Source organism: Ictidomys tridecemlineatus, chromosome 4 (assembly GCF_052094955.1).
Source record: "Ictidomys tridecemlineatus isolate mIctTri1 chromosome 4, mIctTri1.hap1, whole genome shotgun sequence".
In the NCBI taxonomy this organism is placed as follows: Eukaryota; Metazoa; Chordata; class Mammalia; order Rodentia; family Sciuridae; genus Ictidomys; species Ictidomys tridecemlineatus.
Window position 1 is genome coordinate 41,267,215 of NC_135480.1, and position 20,008 is coordinate 41,287,222.

The following is a 20,008-nucleotide window of genomic DNA, read 5'->3' on the forward strand; positions in this document are numbered from 1 at the left end:
TATTTTTTTCATAAGAAAGACATTGTAAGCAAAAGGAAAAGTAGCAGTGAAATGGCCCAGGTGCAGAAAGCCACACTGAAACACTCTGAAATTTTGTGGGAAGTACTTCTATATTGTTAGAGCTATGTTTTATATTAAAACAGCGTTTTCTATAAAATTTTCACACAAATATTTTTACAACACTGAGAAATACATATAAAATAGCAATAAAAACTCAGCTTGGAACACAATAGCCTTCATAATCTGGCCTCCATTTCTATCTCTGAACCCATCATTCCCCACCTTTAACAAATCTGTACACCAGATCCTTTTTCTACATTGGACATCTTATCAGACAGATCACTACAACTGTGTTTGAACACAATTAGATCCCTTTTGTGACTTCATCTCCAGTCAGATTGCAGTCACTCTCGGCAATATTTCTCTTAATATGTATTTTGCCTGGAAACATTCCTTCTCATTCTTTTTATTGTTCCAGTGAAAACACATTGTCTGTAAAAGATTCCTATATACATTACCACCCCCAAATGCCCCAAAGCCAAGAGCTAGCCACATTTCCTCAGAGCCTCCTATTTTATCTATTATGTGTCTAGCTGAACCATGACATAATCTCCCCAACCTCTGCCCACCTACTTTCTCCTTCTTCCAGTCTGCAAAGACTCTGTCTTCTTCCTCTCCATATGCCTAAGACTTAGCATGGGTATCTGCACAGACCAGGCTCACTCAATAAATGCACGTTGAGTAAAGTGATTGGTGATTTATGCCAGCAGCAGTTTATTTGATTTGAGTACTACAGTTTAAAATTCTCTGCTCATAAACCCACAGGTAAATATCTCACAGCAGCATGAGTAACCTCAGACTAAAACAAACAATTCAATATTCATCTCGAAGAAGTTATAGATGCTGATCTCTGAATAGCAGCTTAGACAGGATCTTTGTCTCTAATACATCCAAGCCAGAAATTTCTATAATGAAACAATTGCTCAAACTGAGCCTCAAGAGGCAGGAAGCTGACAACTACATGGATTTCAATACCAAGGAACAACTCAGAAATTGAGAGAAGAAGGCCAGTGAATACACTGGAGACTGAATTCAAAGTCCCCAGGCAGAAAGTGCTGAGAAGTTAAATCACAATGGCGATTGGGAAGATCCAGGCTGGATCTTGTTATTTTAATAGTGGTTCTTATGTTGTTGAGGGTCAGTATCATTCTAAGATCCCAGGAAAAGATAGCATTCCACTTCCCCCAAAGGATGGAGGCACACAAACACACTGGTTTCAGAGCATTCATAGGTACTTCCAAGGATTTCAATAAAACCTCTGAGGCAGTTGTTTTCAGACCTGCATAAACATCAGAATTAACCAAAAGGGGCTCATTAAAACACTAATCACTGGGTCCTGCCCCTGCCCCCAGTTGAAGATTCAGTAGGTCTGCAGTGAAATAGAAAATATGTCTTTCTAGCAAGTTCTCTGGTGAAAATTAGGTAGTGCTTATTTAAGCCTCACAGTCCTAGAACCAAGGCCCTAAGCTACATGGAGCACTGTATTCACAGGAAATAAGATGATTTTAAGAAGCCATATTTCTTAGAAATGCCCACTTATTCCATTGTCACACTGTAGACAGAAGAAGGAAAAGGGAGCCATTTAAAAGTGTGGCATTAAATGAAAAAGCTTCTGGAGAACAAAGGAAATAATTAACCGCATAAAGAATAAGATGACAGGAGGAAAGAAAATCTTTGCCAGCTATTTTTTTTTCAATAGAGGATTAATATCCAGAATACATAAAGTACTCAACACACACACACACACACACTCTCACACACACACACACACACACACACACACACTTCAACAAATTGGCAAATGAATTAAATGGGCACTTCTCAGAAGAAAAAAGTACAAATGGCCAACAATTAAATGGAAAAAAATGTTCAACATATTTAGCTGTCAGAGAAATGAAAATTAAATTTACAATGAGATTCCATCCTACTCCAGTCAGAATGGCAATCATCAAGAATATAAATAACAATACATGCTTGCCAGGATGAGGAGGGAAAGAAACTCTTACACACTGTTTGTGGGAATATAGATGAACAGAGCCACTCTAAAAATTAGCATGGATGTTCCTCAAAAAACTAATGGAACAACATCTTATCTAGCCGTACCACTCCTAGGTATTAATCCCAAAGAAATAAAGTCAGCAAACTTTAGAGAGTCATTCATTCTCATGTTTATGTATGCACAATTCACACAAGTGACATTATGGAATTAACCTAGGTGTATGAGGTGTATGTCAATGGAGATGGATAAAGAAAGTTTGGTATATGTATATAATGGAATTTTATTCAGGCATAAAGAATAATGAAATTATGCCATTTTCAGAAAAATAGATGGAGTTGGAGGGCACAGTGTTAAGGGAAACAACCCTGACTCAGGAAGATAAGTGTTGTGTGTTTTCCCTCATGGTAGAGGTAGAGGGAGGAAATGAGAAAAAGAGAGAGAAAGAGAGAGAGAGAGAGAGAGAGAGAGAGAGAGAGAGAGAGAGAGAGAGAGAGAGAGATTGAGATCTAATGAAAATAGAAGACAGACAATTAGAATTGAGGGAGGAGAAGAGGAAGGGAGGGTGTAAAGAGAGATACTGGGGAGTAACATTGACCAAATTATGTTATATGCATGCACAAATATGCCACAATGAAATTCACTATCCTGTATAATTAATATGCAACAATAAAAAATACAATAAAAAGTCACAATGAGTCTAACTTTAAAGGCTTATAAATAAGAGTTGCACGATATAAACTTCAAGATCCTATGGCAAAATAAAAATAAAAATAAAAAAGTGTGTCTATTGTTGCTTGTTTTCTAAAAATTCCTCATTCATCGTGAGAAACAAGATCTAAAGAAAAGCATATCCACATAGCAAAGCACATTTTTTGGGAAAAATATCAGTCTTGTTCCTGTGTATTACCCAACTCTTATTCTCCTACATGGTCAGTGCAGGTTCCCCTTCTCCAATAAAGCCTTCCTCAAAGCTCCCCCTCCAGTTCTTCTTTGTCTCTGAATTCCCACTGGGCCTATAACACAATGCAAAATTGTCAACTGGAGCCTCTGAAATATCGCATCACACATTCCGTTTATATCTAAATTTGCATCTGGATCCTAGGGGCTGCTTCTGACAGGTTGTAATCTGAGACAGAACATTATCAAGTCTCAGTTTACTATACTGGAAAGGAGAGAAAATTTTTCAATGTAAAAGAAGAGATTAGCCTGATAATATGGAAAGGAGACAAAATATCCACGCAAAAGAAAAATATGTTTGTCAAAAATATTATGACTGGGACCATTTAGCTTAGGGACAAGTCAGTTATATCCCAATAAGCCACTACAACATCACTCAATATGTAATAATTGAGTTATTTATATTTTAATGACCATATTACAAAAGAAACAGAAAAAAATAGACTTGGATTAAAATTATTTCCTCATAAAAAGGTGAAAATAATATTAAAACATATATTATATAGGGAAAAGTAGTATGCTGGATATATGTTTGTAGTTTGCTGCAAAACAGAAAAGAAACCTCTTCAGAAGTAGCTCATCATTCAATGACACTGAACAAATAAGGCTTTCTAGAAATTCCTAGAGTAGGGTATATTAATTACTGAGTTTTCAATTAGTACTTTTCTACATAGTGCCAAATCCAAAAATTGTCTCAAGAGATAAGGTTTTTAAGGCCAAATAAATTTGGGACATTCATGATGCATTAGCAAAGGCTCATTTTCTGTATTTATTAAATGGAAATTATAAAGTTTGCCCCCTTAGAGAATTGTTTTGAGGATAACAAGAAATATAAAGCTCTTAAAAGTACCCAAAACATAAAACAATGACTTAAACTTAGATATTATTAATACTTATTTGTATTATTATACTTATGAAATATCTAAGCCTTTCCATCCTTAAAGTCCAATGGTTCATATACGGTCTGGTATGACTGCTCTTTAATTCTGTCAAATTCTTACCTGTGTATTTTATTGTTATTTGCAGTTATTTATGACCTATATCAGAAAGCTATTGGTTGTTTCATTTATGTTGATTTCTAATTTCAACTTGTAGTTTCAACTTGGAGTACTCCCTAAGCAATAAATTTTCTGCATCTTCCATACCACCTACCTTAATGCTAAGACTACTTTGGACTATTTTTATGGATAGAAAATTTATAGAATTAACCCAATATTCATGAAGAATTTTTAGTAGTTTTCTAATTCTCCTTTGCTTTAATTATTATCCATATGATCTTCACCTAGGCTACAGTTGAGGTCCCTGGCTCCCCTTATACTATGCTGTCTTGTTTTTCTGATCCCCGGCTAATCACTGCTTATAGGAAGAAAGAGTTTAAACAAAGGGAGACTGTTATTGGAAATGTACTCAACAGGATTGTGGGTTGGCTCAAGGGATAGACACAGTAATTAGCCTGAGGTCTTGCTAAAATAACTCCCAGGAACATCTGGTTCCAAAGTTCAAGTGGAAAACCACATATAGGAATCATGCATCTGTTTCCACATCATTGGGTGAAGTATCTATCACAAAAATGAGGAAGTGCAATTGTCTTCCCAGAGAAGTCTCCAAAATATAGTCTGTCCTTCATACTGAACAAGTCCAGGCTTACCTACATCTGACTGGACTTGAAAGGGAGCAAACTTCCGGAGGTCCTGAGGGACCCACTTCTTAACTAATTGGTTATATGCAACTCTGTGCCCACTGTAAGGCCTTTTCTGGGGTACAGTGAATCACTTCCATTCAATGTTGGAAAATATTCTTTTTTTTTTCAGAGAGAGAGAGAGAGAGAGAGAGAGAGAGAGAGAGAGAGAGAGTCAATTTTTTTTTAATATTTATTTTTTAGTTTTTCGGTGGACACAACATCTTTGTTTGTATGTGGTGCTGAGGATCGAATCCAGGCTGCACACATGCCAGGAGAGTGCGCTACCTCTTGAGCCACATCTGCAGCCTGGAAAATACTCTTAAACTCTCCATCCCATGAACTGATGACACTGGTCCCTTTCCATATTCATTCAATACATAGGTCATCTTTCTGTCTATCTGAACCTATTAAAGACATTTGACAATTTTGTGCCATGCAACTAAAGTCTTGATTCAAAAAACACACCCCCATACCCTTCATGGTGATTCAAGTTAAATGTACAAAGCTATTTATACAGTTTCAGGATCCGGTAGCATCTGCCTTTGGGAAGCCCCTTCAACTATGAGGAATTTATTACTTGGATAAAAAATCAAATCTAAAGCTCTTTGGAAACAGATCTAAATTTAAAATCCAATAATATTACACTAAATATTATCAAAGAAGGTGAGGGGATTCTGTTTAACCAAGAATACTTTATTCCTGGGTGGGTCTTATTGTTTGACAAAGAGAAAAATCCATCAGTGTTCCAAGATTGGCGTCTGTGCCTCTGTCTCTTAAACTATCTTAGTTTGAAATAATCTGATTCACAAAGATTCTTTCCCCACCCTAGCATATCTGTTCCCTGAAACAAAGGAAAAAGAGTCTTTTGGTCCTGTGCAACCTTCTTTCACATTAGAATAATTTTTAATTAATCCTGATCTGGCTGTCATATAGTCATAAACATTTTAGTTATCTCTCATGGCTAGTTTATTTCCTTATTTTTCAAATAATTTATCTTCAATTTAATTTTATAATAATTAATTGCAAATATATTCTTTATATATGCGCAACTAATTATCTTTAAAATGTGAAGGATCAATACATGAATAGAAAAATAGATATTAGTTAAAAATCTATCTACCACCTCTTTTTTACTCTCTTTCCCATACCTATTCCTTTTCTACTCTGTATTCACATCATCAGAAGTGAAGAGAAGGTAATGACATCAGTGGACATCCAGGTGATATTGTGACAAGGGCTGAGGTGCTATCAGACTAATTGTCAAGAATGTGTCATCTTGTCATTCCACCCATGTCCCAGCAAAAAGGCCCCAAAACATAATCCACTGGGTAACCTAAGTCCCCAATGCTCATGTTTCAGATAGATGATTGCAACTCTCCTTCTGGACCTCACTCATTTTCTCTTGTTTCCTCTGCCTTATCCAATTGCCAGTCAGCTACTGCTCTGGCAAACATTTCTTCTACCTGTGGGCTCAGGGTCCCCTTCCTTCCAGAAAGCATTATAGCACTGACATATTAAGGATGGAAGGTTTAGGATAAAACACTCCTGGATTATAGCTGCTGTGAACCATTTATCAGCTATGTAAATTGGGATGATTTATCTTAATCTTTGGGTTTTTATTTTCCCCACCCTAAAAAATGATGATAGTAAGAAAGCTTCCCTCCTCTGGTGGTTGTGATACTAAATTTAACAACACATGTAATTGTCCAGCCTAGTGACTGATACAGTATTGGTGCCCAGTTAATGATCATGACTAACATTTATTGAGCACTTAAAACATAAGTACCAAGTGCTTTTCTCCTATGCTAGCTTATTTAATCTTCACAAACACTCCAACAGCTACTTGGGAGATTGGCACTTTTGTAAATTGCTCAGCACAAAGTAAGATCTCAATAAATGATCGCATATTAGTATTACTATTGTTTTCATTTGGTAGGTTAGAGATACTAAATGTTAACAAATTGTATCTACTATGTATCAGGATAATTGTATCTAAGAACACTTATATTGAAAACAATCTACTGCAAGTATTATTTTAATCATTGAAGACTAATAAAACTAAGAGATGTTAAATATCTTGTCAAATGCTGCTCAACTGGAAAGTGGCTGAGTTGAGAGGTTTTTTTTTTTGTTTTTTTTTTGGAGGGGGAGTGTAACAGGAGAACTAACCCAAGGATACTTTACCACTGAGCTACATAACCAGCACATTTTATTTTTTACTTTGAGATAGGGTCTCCTTAAGTTGCTGAGTGTCTTGCTAAGTTGCTGAGGCTGGCCTAGAACTTGCAATACTCCTGTTTCAGCTTCCTGAGTCACTGGGTTTACAGGTTGCTGAGAGCCATAGCTAAGTAAGAATGACGCATGGTAATATCCTTGTCAGCCTACCCCATGTTGCTTAGAGGGAGGACTCTCCATTGTGGAAATGGGCTTGTTTGAGTAAGGTGACCCTGCTCAAGGACCAGGGTGGATCCGGGTTTAGGGAGGATCCTGCTGGATTAGGGTGGGTCCAGGTTTAGGGTGTATCCCACTCCTTGGGTTTAGGGCGGTGGACCCTGCTGGGAATAGGGCATATCCTGCTGCGGATTCAGAGAGTATTTGGGATGCACACCCTGGTGGAGGTAGTGGATTTTTCCCAGAACTTGCGTGTAGAGTGCTGGTGTGAGTTCGGGAATAAAGAATTGCTGTTTGAATCTACAAGGTTGTGAGTGGCTTGTGATTTTGTGCCCAGCCAGACTGCAGCATTGCTTGTTCTGTATTTTCCAAAATTCTGGAAGCTATTTGAATAAGCCTATCTACAAATTCAGGGTAAGGTTCATTAGTTCTCTGTATTACCTTAGATAGCTGACCTTGTAAATCTCCATGTCCTTGTAAAGTCTTCCATGCCCTAACTGCGTCTGCAGCAATTTGTGCATATATAGCAGGATCCTAATCAATTTGTTGCCGTTGACCCTCATAAGGTCCTTTTCCTAACAATATATCTAGATTCCTTTGAGGGTAACTGGCTGCTGCATTTCGCCTAGATGTCTCTGTGCAAAATTCCTCATTGGCAACCTTCCATAACAAATATTGTCCTCCATTTAGCACAGATTTACACATGCTAGCCCAATCTGCTGGCGTCATGTCCAAGTTGGTAATGGATTTGACCATGCTTACCGTGAAGGGTGCTTGGGCACCATAGGTTGTTACGGCCTCCTTTAACTGCTTCATTGTTTTGAAATCTAAAGCAAAAGCACAGTGAATTCGCTGCTCTCCTGTCTGCTCAAGTACAGGGCATGCTAATTTTTGAGGTCCTGTCTCAGGATCCCATTTATCAACTAAGGGGGTTGAGGGCCACTCAGCTATCTCCATAGGTGCAGCTGTTGGTTGAATTATGCCCTCTGGTGATAGAACGGAGTTAGTATCAGCCTCCTGTTGTAGCCTTTTTCCTAATAGCCCCTTTTCCTTTAAATTTTCTTCCTCTGTCTGACTAGCTTGAGAGACCTTCTCTTTTGCTTAATCTAAAATGTCTTTCTCCATGGTCTGAACCTCTAACAATTTACTTAACACTCTTTCAGTTTATTTTTTACTAATTTCTAATCTACTATAAAGATAACGCAACCCAATAAGATAACGCAAAACAAAACCGAAACTGAATGAAACAAAAACGGAATAAAAAATTGTTGCCAGCCAGACTGCGGCAACAGGTATGCACCACCACGCCCAGCTCCAAGTTGAAATTTGAATTTAGGCCTTGATGTACTTACACTTCTCCATTACACTGTATTGTTACTCAACTGTGTCCCTAAGTCATGAAGCTCAGCCTTCACAACTCCCCAGGGCCTGGCCTAATGACTGGTGCAGTATACAGACTCCTAGGCTTTAGTAAGTTGTCATCGATAGCAGAGACGGAGTATCTCCAGATTTTACTCCCTTATCTCTACTTTTATGAGAACTAGGTTCTGAGTAGTGCAAACAAAACCTAAATCCTTATGCCACTTTAATTACCCTAACATATCAACCTGTTATAATTTTCTTCCCAAGAAATTTCAGTGGAACCTTCTCTAAGTGTGTTATTATTATTTATTATCTCTTTTAATGATGACAGTAGTTAATAATAAATAACAATTTTTTATTAATAATATTAATATCTGTTCATAATAAACAATTTAATATTTGTTGCTATGTGGGGACAGCAGTGGCAGCAGCTGACCTGTCTGCTATAGATAGCAGACTGGGAAAATGCTTGACCCAACTATGTCCTATGGGGAAGGCAATGATAGGAAGCTGAGAGATGTTATGTCATTTGAAAATAAGCAAGTGTCTTCCTCCAGTGCACCTTGATCAATAAAATGTATTTTATTGGAATCTGAAGATTCTTTTTTTTAAAGAGAGAGAGAGAGAGAGAGAGAATCTTTTTTGTAGATGGACACAACATAATGCCTTTATTTTTATGTGGTGCTGAGAATCAAACCCGGGTGGTGCCCATGCTAGGTGAGCACTCTACCACTGAGCCACAATCCCAGCCCTGAAGATTCTGATTGATAACTAAATATGTGCGTGATCGATATGATTTAACTCAACACAAATCTGTAACAGATGTGAAAAACCTTCAACTCTACTGTAGGAATACAAAATGATTAAGAATACAAATCTGATCTGGTAAATTCTCTAAAAGAGGGTCAAATAAATTGCTGCGGGGACATAAAAAAGGGAGGATTTTTAAAAGTTATTATTTCTTAGATAAAAGCTATGAGAATGATTCTGTGCATTGACTGAATATTCTTTCTAATCATTTAGTATTTTAAAAAATGACCTCAGTGTAAGTCCCACACCAAATCAAATGAATCTGAATCTGCCCAGGTATGAAGGCACCATCACAGGTATTTTTAAAAAGCTACCTGGGATCTATTGTTAAACAGCTTTGAGAATTGCTGGATAAGGAAGTAGAACTTCATCATGATTTTGACAAGCAAATTTTTGAGGCTTGTAAGGATACTCAGGAAGAAGCATAGAAGCAAAGGAAGAGCAGGAAGACAGCACAGCATTTGTGGAGAGCAGACTAAATACTTGAATTGGCTGAAGCATCCACAAAGGATGAACATGAAAGCATATCTGAATACATGAATCAAAACCACTTTTCTTATTTTAAAGGTTGCTTTATATGTTTCTGTTTCTATTAAATGGAAAGAGGAAGTAAAGTTTCATATGCAGGACCAAGATCATGGAGACAGACTGATATAAGAGATGTCAGAATCTTATTTCCAAAATATGTAAAATAATGTTCTCTACACAGGCTTTGCTCAGGTATTAGTTCTCCTCATTTCTAACTGATCCTGATCACTATATGTCTAGATAAAAAAATTAATGCCTCCCAACTTCCATACCAAAACCAAGTATCACCAACTTCCACGACTGCCTCAAAACACAAGGTGTAACGACAGACCACCGTCCCCTTCTTCTACAAATATTAATCTGCAAATTTTTGGGTGCTCCCCTCTTCTTACATTATAGATACACAAGCAAATGAAACAGACACATACACTCACACAAATACACACAGAGAGATTTTATCTGACAAACTTCTCAATATTGTTCATCTTGTTTGTTTCTACAACACCTGGGACCAGTCATGTCTTCAATCATATAATCTACTTCAGGAGAAAGAAGCAAATGTTAAACAGTTTTCCTCATAACCCAATAAATCTTGCATGAGTTTTGTTCTTATGATGTCAATAATATTCAATGCTTACAGTAAATGGTAAAATCAATAGAACAGGTGCTATTATCCTCATCTGACCAAAAAAAAAAAAATGGCGTTCTAGTCGGCTTTTTCATTACTGTGGCCAAAAGACTCAGTAAGAACAATTTTAGAGAAGGAAAGTTTCATATGGGGGCTTATGGTTTCAGAGGTCTCAGTCCATCGATGGCCAACTCCATTCCTCAGGGATTGGGATGAAGTAGGACTTCATGGCAGAAGAATGTGGTAGAGAGAAGCAGCTCAAGACATACCAGGAAGCAGAGAGAGAAAGAAGGAGAGAGCTCTGCTCAATAAGCACAAAATATATACCCCAGAGGCACACCCCACAATGACCCATCTCCTCTAGCCACATCTTACTTGGCAACAGGTAACCAGTTTATCCCTCTCAGGGGATTAATTCACTGATTGGGTTGAGGATTTCATAACCCCATCATCTCACCTCTGAACCTTCTTTCACTGTCTCATACCTGAGCTTTCAGGGGACATCTCAGATCTAAGCCATAACGAATGGCATGGAGTGACACAAGACTGTTCTAAAAGCTTGAATGGCCACATTTTTACAATCTAACGTGGCATCCTGCCATTTTTCTGGGTAGAAAGAATATCTGAATACATGATGCAAAATCATTCTTCTTATTTAAAGTTACTTCAGTTGTTTCTATTTCTTTTAAATGTAAGTTAAATGTTAATAGTCAATGTTATTTAGAGCCCATTCTGATGTGCTAATTTTCAGTGCCACAACACTGTATTATTAAGAGTCAGTATATTTCAGCTCACAAATCTAACAAGAACAGATATCTTAAGTTTCTTATATGTATATTCTCAGAGGTTGAATGCAGTGCAGGGATGATGATTGATTTTTTTTCTGAAATAAACGACTCCTATGGCTTTGTGATATGTAAGAACTTGTGTCATGAACCACAATTTTAAGGACTATGTCAAGCCAAACAGAAAATAAATCTGGCTTGATAGGGTCTTGAATGTCTGTTCCTTCAATAATTTGATATAGCTGCATGGAATATCTAGTATTTGTCTACATTATTCTAACCACTAGAAGTGTTCTGGGAAATGACAGATAAGGTCTCTGCCCCCAAAGAACTTGCATACATATCAAAAGAGAAAAGTAGACACACTTTCATGCACGGCAAATTTGAAAATTAAAAATGCTTAGAATATATTACAATGAAATTGTAATAAAGTAACAGTTGATATGAGATGTAAATAATGGGTAAAGCCATCACATAAGACAGGTGTTGAGTGCTCAAGAAAGAACAGCACAAGCAAAGTCCCCAAACCTGGGAGGAGCTCATTGTCATGTTGCAAGCATGACAGTCAAAAAGGCTAGCATACAGAGATGAATCCAAGACCCATCCCACCAATGCTGGTTTCTCTTTGCAATGCTGAGTGGCGTGTGTGTGTGTGTGTGTGTGTGTGTGTGTGTGTGTGTACGTACACACACATACATGTAACCGTGTCTGTGTGAAGTTTCTGCATTCTTTGAGGAGGAACCTGCATAATCCATGTATTGATCCCTAACTCTAGGAAAATCTTATAAAACTGTACATCTGGGTGAGAGAATAGAGTTATTTTGATTAGTGGCATTTCAATTTGGATTATTATTAATTTGAATTCCTTTCATGTTCATGCTTTTGTAAGTGAACTTCATAAAGACAGAAATCTGATTATCACTCAGTGTTTCTTCGGTGTTTGAGAACACTATGTTGGTTCAGAAAATTTCCTGGACCAATAGATGTGCAAATCAGATTATGCTGTTTTCCTACTCTGATCACCTAATAATGCCTACTCATTGAATGTCAAAACAAATTTCTAATTTTATATGGCCTTGAAGCTTTAGGTGATATTGTCACCTGTTTCAGAGTTGGGTATGATTACAATAATGTCTGTCATCCTAACTGGGACATTTATGAGAATGATAGGACACCAGTGATAACTACATCACAACAATAGGCATACCTGGGACTGTCCCTGGCATCTGTTATATAGACTTTTTGACCAAGGTTTGGTCCTAATCTTGTCTCAAACCAGCTGCGTGGTTAGGAGCAAGGGATCATCCTTTCTGAGACATATGATGTATTATATTGTTCTGATTTATTGAACAACAAGTGCCAAATATCTCACTGGAGAGACAGACAAATCAAGCACATTTCCAGCTCAAGGTCAAGTCAGAAAGCAAAGAAATTGTACTGTATTACAATGCTTGAGACCACTGAAACCCAGACACCAGGGTAAAAAGTCTAGAGTTAACAGAATTGAGGAGTGATGATAACTCATATGAAGATATATCAAAGAATACTTCATGGGGACTTGGTGAAAAATGAGCTGAATCTAGAGAAAAGAACAGAAATTCATAAGAAAAGAATCATGTTCCATCCCAGAAGAGAGGATCAATGTGTAAGGGCACAGAAGGGCACAGCACCACGGCAGGTCCAAGCAGTTATAGAGCTGGTTTAAGTAGGTGATCTCTAAGGTCCTATGCCCTAAAAATCTAAAGATCTCTCCTCTCAGTGATGTCAAGTATAATTTGTAAAAATTAAAATTTTACTTTCGTCCTCAAAGTATCATATATATTAATATTCTGTTTCCACTCCTCGATGACAGCCATTTGATCTCTTTCTACTCACATGACATCTATTTTTATGAGCTGCACATATTCAGAAATACCTGGAAGTACATAAAAGGACTGTGTTGAAGACCCTGGATAAATGCAAACCTCCCCATGAAGTTATAAATCATTATGTCCATAATAATATAGATATGGATGGAGTATAGAGCAGAATGTCAAATATGCAGGGACAGTTAAGATCATAGCTAACGTTTACTGAATATTGAACAGGAATGAGTTCATTTAATTATCACAATTCTATATTAATTAGATGTAAACATTAGTTTAAAGATAGTTGAGGTATATATTAGAAAAAAACTTGCTTAAAGTAACCTGCTTAAAAATGGCAGAGCTGGCTGGGTATGGTGGTACACATCTATAATTCCAGTGGTTTGGAGGCTCAGGCAGGAGGTTCGTGAGTTCAAAGCCAACCTGAACTAAATAAAAATACAAAATACAAAATAGGGCTGGGGATGTGATTCAGTGGTCAAGTGCCTCTGAATTCAATCTCTAGTAACCCCTATTTCCCCCCAAAATGGCAAGGCTGGGGTTTGACTGAAGAAGTCTGGCCCAAGGGTCTATGCTCTCAACTACTATATTACATCACTACATGCCTCTCACTAGTTATGTTAAGACTGTGGGGGGACAATTCATGCTATATGCCCAGTGTTCCTTAATTCATTTTCACTTTAAGAAAACACAGGGCATAGGGTAGAAAAATACTAACTGGATTTGAGCAGTGGCTTTTAGAGGGAAAAAAGATATGCAATGAGCAGAGACAATAAATTTTCACAATTAGATTCCCACTTTCTAATTCATCAGCCTGAACTTTGGGGACCCACAGTCAGAATGTTTGCCCTCCAGGTCTGTCCAACATTTAAGAATTCAGCTGAGCCCACATGACATGAAAGACCTGGATTGGCTAAGGTTCTCATGGAAACAGTTAGATTTCTAATCACTTGTTTGGATTACATCAAAGTTGTAAGGTCTTGAAGGTGAAGAACTCCATCTGTTAACCTTCTGTGTTTAGCATTTAAAAGAACTACAAGCAAATGGCAATTAGAGGTGGCTTTGCAGGCGGTGGTGGTAATAGTAACAATAATAAGGTTAATGCAACTATACTGTGTATGTGCATTGGTTCAAAGCTTGCAATTTTTAAAGACATCATATTCCATTTAATCCTAACATATGTATATTACTATCCCCATTTCCATACATGCACAGATGAAGTATCAGAGATTATAGAGAGTTTGGAAGTACAAGAACTAGGATTTACACTAAGTTTTCTAAATCTAACTGTAGCACTACCTCCTCTTCTCCACAGCTGCCTCTCAAACTGTCAAAAATTTTAGAAAGTCTTCCTGGTTTTCCATAGACAGAACTAAACACCCATAGCATACCCAGGTTTTGTTCTACCAACTGCCCCAATTTCTATATAAAAAATTCTAACACCACACAATGCATAATCCCTGCTCTAATCTCTAAATTGTTGAGGGAGGAAATTTGAAAATAGATGAATTTAATCATCAGTAAGTAGTCATGTTTTAACGCTGAGAACCAACCCAACACAGTACCAAAGCAGGATGCCTCTCATACAAAAGTCCAGGTGGATGGAGGGTATGACTGAGTGCTTACCAATACAGGACTCCCCGGACAGTGAATAGGTCCCATCGTCATGAAAACCGCTTCTGCACTCACAGTGGTACCACCCTGGCAGGTTAACGCAGCGGGAATGGTTGTGGCACTCAATGATCCCCTCTGTACATTCATCAATATCTGCCTCAGAGAAAAACACAAGCCCACCAGGACATTAATGTCTTTTGACACTAACCTTTTAGTAAATACCCCAAACATGCTCATGTCAACATATCAACTGTAATTGTTTAGTCACCTGAAATGAAAGTTACAGGAAAAACCAAATCCCGTTATTTCTAGAATCATATACACACACAAAAAAAAATTTGAAAGCTTCATTCATAGATGCTTTCTCATGCTTTGGACAATGAATGACACCTTATGGTCACGAAGACACTCCTTACTACAAATGCTATGTTGGCATCTAGACAACCAAACTCTAAATTCAGAACACTTGGCACCATTTTAAAATTGGTGTGTCTGATTTTTCTTGGATTCAGCATTTCTAAATTAGTAATTTCAGATATTACCTTGTGGTCTTTGAAAGATACTTATGAAAAAGTATAATATATATGATATGTATAATCTGCAAAGCTTTGAAAAAAAAGAATAATAACATGGAGGGTTTATTATCAGATTTCCTTGGCTAGTAGATAGTTTTTATTGGGAATAACTTTGACATCTTAAGAAACTAGTGTTCTTTGAAACACAGTTTGGTGGGCTGGGGATGTGGCTCAAGCGGTAGCGCGCTCGCCTAGCATGCGTGCGGCCCGGGTTCGATCCTCAGCAGCACCACATACCAACAAAGATGTTGTGTCCGCCGAGAACTAAGAAAAAATAAATAAATGTTAAAATCCTCTCTCTCTCTGTCCCCCCCTCTCTCTCACTCTCTCTTTATAAAAAAAAAAAAAAAAAAAAAAAAAAAAAAGAAACACAGTTTGGGAACTATAATTCTAATTTATTTAAAACTGCTGATTGGCTATGCTAGTCAATCAAAGGTCTTCATTCTTCACTTATTTCTCATGACAAGAAGTCTCCAGAGCTTTTTTTTTTTTTTTTTTTTTTTTTCTCCCTCTCTCTGATCTGGTTCTATAGAATCAGCAAATACATGGATCACACATAGATTTTCTAGCCCAAAGACTTGCCTCTGGGCTGAACTTGGTTGACTCCATTGAAGAAAAAAGAGTTACTGATTGTTATAGCAGGGTAAGTTCATTCTTCCAGAATTTTTCCATGTAATTATTTCTTGGAATATAGCCATTGCTGGCTAGGAATCTTCTCCTATTTCTCTTGGAAATATCTCAACTATGGCATATCTGAACAGAAATTTAATTAACATTGGAATATAACACATAATTAATAAAAGGCACCCTGGGATCTCTTTCAGCAGGTTCCTGCTTTAGTTATCAGCTCAGGGGCAATTAGTTACCAGAGGCCTATTACTCTGACATGTACTGAGTTATGCATTGAGCTGTGAATTTAGTTTGAAAACTTGCACTCTCATCTCATGACATCCTAGCTCAGACAGGAAAAGCAGGTTTCCTTAAACTGGACTACTCCAGTTTTTCCTTTAACCACCAAACTGCCATCTTCTTCCTCTATGGGGTTCAGTTTCCATAGTCTTTTCATACACAGCATCCCTCAGTCTTCTAAAAGCCATCAGGACCCACCCAGTGTTTCTATGGCACTTTCATATAATGCAGTCAGATTATGTGTGCATTTAATATGAGTCCTCAGAAAATGAATTCTCAACCATTATTTATATTGTCATTTCTTAAATTTTACAAGGCATGGGTTTTCTGAAACACAATATAGATGACTAAAATTTTGAAAATGGAAGTAGAATGTGACTGGGGGCTGTAGCTCAGAGAGAAAAAGGGCTTAACCTGTGTCACCGTCATCTCAGTGCATTTTGAATATAAGGAAATGAGAGATACAAACATAAGCAGAAGACTGATTTTCAGAGACGACGTCTCTGTTAGGATGCAAGTAACATGAAACAGCAACAAATTCGACGTTTGTTCTCAGAAAAGTTTTCATGATCCCCACAGACCCATCATATTTAGACTGCCAACAGCATTATAGGTATCAATCACCTAATTATATGGTTAGTGTTTGGGAAACCAGGAGATACAAAAGAAAATGCATCTCAAATAGCAAAAGCAATCATATGACCTGACTTGCCTAGGAAAATCCTAGGTTTTATTAAACTGACCACCACTGCTAAAACAACCCAGTTTGCAGCATAAAATATCTGATCAATCATTTTACATGTAATTCCATCCTAAATTTAATGAGAAGTTTTTAGAAAGAGCAGACATGATGAATGATGTGTAAATATGTTCTCAATTCATAGATATTTGTTTCCCAAAATTAAATGATGATACTGGGTATGGTGGTGCACACCACAGCAGCTCCGGAAGCTGGGGCAAGGGGATGGTGAATCCAATGCCAGCCTTAGCAAAAGTGACGTGCTAAGCAACTCCACTGAGTTTAGACCCTGTCCCTAAATAAAATACAAAATAAGGCTGGAGATGTGGCTCAGTGGCTGAGTGCCCCTGAGTTCAAGCCCTGTCACCTGCCCCCCCCAAAAAAAATTAAATGATGAGATTAAATGATGAGATTAATGAGTTTTCATGATCTGGAAGGGCTGAAGTAATTGTATTGGACAGGAGACTTTTGTAGCCAGAGAAGACAATCAGACAATTTTGCATCTACAACTTCCCCCAGAGACACAAGTACATCTCTGGATTACATTGGAAATGACAAAAGTAGTGAAGATGTCCTTGGCTTGAAAGCTGCACTTTCCACAACAGATTCTGGGAACTTATTGGGAATAACCAGGTCTCATCACATACTGGCACCTGATAACAAGGCTGCACATTTATGTTCTCTGTGAAAGATTTGAAATTAAGAGCAGAAAATTCATTTTAGATACAACCAAACTGCACATGGTAGGCATTCGCCATGTTCATAAAACTGGCTCTTTCTTCTATGTAGTCACAACAGTATTAAATGAAACTACCACAGACCTAAGTATGGAAAACACTTGGAGGTTTTCCAGCCACACACTGGGGAATTCACAAATTATAAATGATGGTTTCTCCCCAAGCTGGGTTGTGGCTGCCTTTGTCCTTAGAGATTTGTTTTCCCAGTCACCATTTGCTATTGGCAAACAAACAAGACAGATGCTCTGGGAATGAGGTCCCTGTGAGTTCACTATGGAATTCGCCTCTCTTGCCCAAGGAATTCTGGAAAATCACAATGAACTTGGCTGACCATTATCATGTATCAGCCATCCCAAAAGAAAAAAAGAAAGAAACAAACAAAAAATCCTTTTTCTTCCTATGCCAAGCCTAAGATTTTTGTTTAAATTTCAATTTAACTCAGCATTGACCTAGAAACATAATAGAGGAAACAAAAGATGCTGGGGGATTCTTGAGATTGCAACCGGTAGTGTTCATTTTTGTATCCTATCGCCAAGCTCCAACTACACAATAACATTATTGCCCAGGACACACAGCTGCACCATGGTGAAAAGTGGAGTAAAACCACTGAATCTGAGCCTGCATTTGGCACTCTTTTGTTATATCACTTTATCAGTGAATCAAGAAAGGGTATAAAGACAACACATGTATTTAATTTTCTAAATATTTTTTAGCTAAATATATATGTAAGGTTTATTTTTATGATGTGGTGTTTGCAAAGATGAATACGTCGTGATTGCTGAAATCCAGGAGTTCACAATCAAGGAAAAGAGGTATACATTATTCATCCTTCAAACCTCAACCAGTATCTCCCTTTCCAACCCTCCCTTCTCTAGTGACTTGGTACTTCTATACACATATATCTTAGCACATATCTAAGTTTATCACAGATATTTCTTTTTTTGTTTCCATTATTCAAATGCAAGTTTTCCATGAACAAAAGTGACATATTCTTCAGGTTTACATTTCTTGTGATAGCAAGTCAGTGGCATGCAATGAAAGAGGCTTGATAAAAGGTTGTAGAATAGAATGAATGAATAAACTGAATGAATAATGTGGTGGATGAAAAGAATAGTGATCAAGTGCTGCAACAGAAATTCAAAATAATGCAAGATTCCCTGCTGTATTCAAATTATAAGAATACAATGTCAATTCATAAAAGTAAATATAATGGGGTTATACTTAGGTTATTTACTTCTAAAAGGCATCATGTGGTTTCTATTTAATATGTTGCGTCTACCTCTAATTTTCAGAGATTTTAAGGAGGCACAATAGGGCTGGGGATGTGGCTCAAGCAGTAGTGCGCTCGCCTCGCATGGGTGTGGCCTGGGTTCGATCATCAGCACCACATACAAAAACAAAGATGCTGTGTCCACCGAAAGCTCAAAAAAATAAATAAAAATTCTCTCTCTCTCCCTCTCTCTCTCTCTTTAAAAAAAAAAAAGGAGGCACAATAGGTAACAAAGGGACAGTTATAGTTGCCCTCAAGGAACAGTACTACCTGTACCGTGAGTTTTATGCTTACAATTAGAAATAGATAAATATGTAAGGTTGTTCGTAATATGTGTACTAAGGAATATGTTTATTCTTATTAGAAATGTATACTGAATTTTCTACAGAAGGCATTTATACACAAATACTTGAATAAAAATATTCTTGAATGAATGAATCTCTTCCTTCATATAATCTTCTCTGTATTGGATTTCTATTTGAAAATTAATAAAATTAATAGTCTTTTTCTTAAATTTTTTTTGAAAGAGAAGATTTTGTGTTTCACTTTAATTGGTTAAAGCTTAGAGTAGTGGCTCAATCTGCAGTTGGATTACATCTCATGAAGGATCAGATACAGAGATGACAAAAGTTTTGGTATTTTCATTCATTTGGACAAAAGTTCATTGAGTACCCACCATGTTCTAAGCATTATAATACACCCTGTTATTCAGAGATAAAAAGACAAGGTCTTCATCTTTCAGAGAGACTGTCAGGGACAACAGCAATAAAATAAATTAATAAATGATGGTGGCTAAGAACACACACTTTGCAGGTTGTGGTTATCTTTCAGTGGTAGAGTGCTGCTTGATATGTGTGAGGCACTGGGTTTCACTGTCAGCACCACATAAAAATAAATAAAGGTATTGTGTCCATCTGCAACTAAAAAAAGTTTGTTTTCTTAATTTTTTTAATTTTTATTTTTTTAATACCACTATTATTTATTTTTTTAAAGAGAGAGAGAGAGAGAGAGAGAGAGAGAGAGAGAGAGAGAGAGAGAGAGAGAATTTTAACATTTATTTTTTAGTTTTCAGCAGACACAACATCTCTGTTTGTATGT

At 37.2% G+C, this 20,008-nt stretch overlaps 1 protein-coding gene across 3 annotated transcripts in view; it reads right to left on the reverse strand.

Annotated features, from left to right (window-relative positions):
• The window catches only part of Nell1 (neural EGFL like 1), an 802,510-nt gene that overhangs the window by 25,830 nt on the left and 756,672 nt on the right, over positions 1-20,008 (reverse strand). For 2 of the 3 annotated variants that reach the window (XM_078046343.1, XM_005335959.5), the window contains one exon: positions 14,693-14,833. The exons of the other annotated variant lie outside the window; for it this stretch is intronic. In XM_078046343.1, the coding sequence (XP_077902469.1) occupies positions 14,693-14,833 (141 nt within the window). The remainder of the gene's footprint in view (positions 1-14,692; positions 14,834-20,008) is intronic. 3 annotated transcript variants of the gene reach the window in all.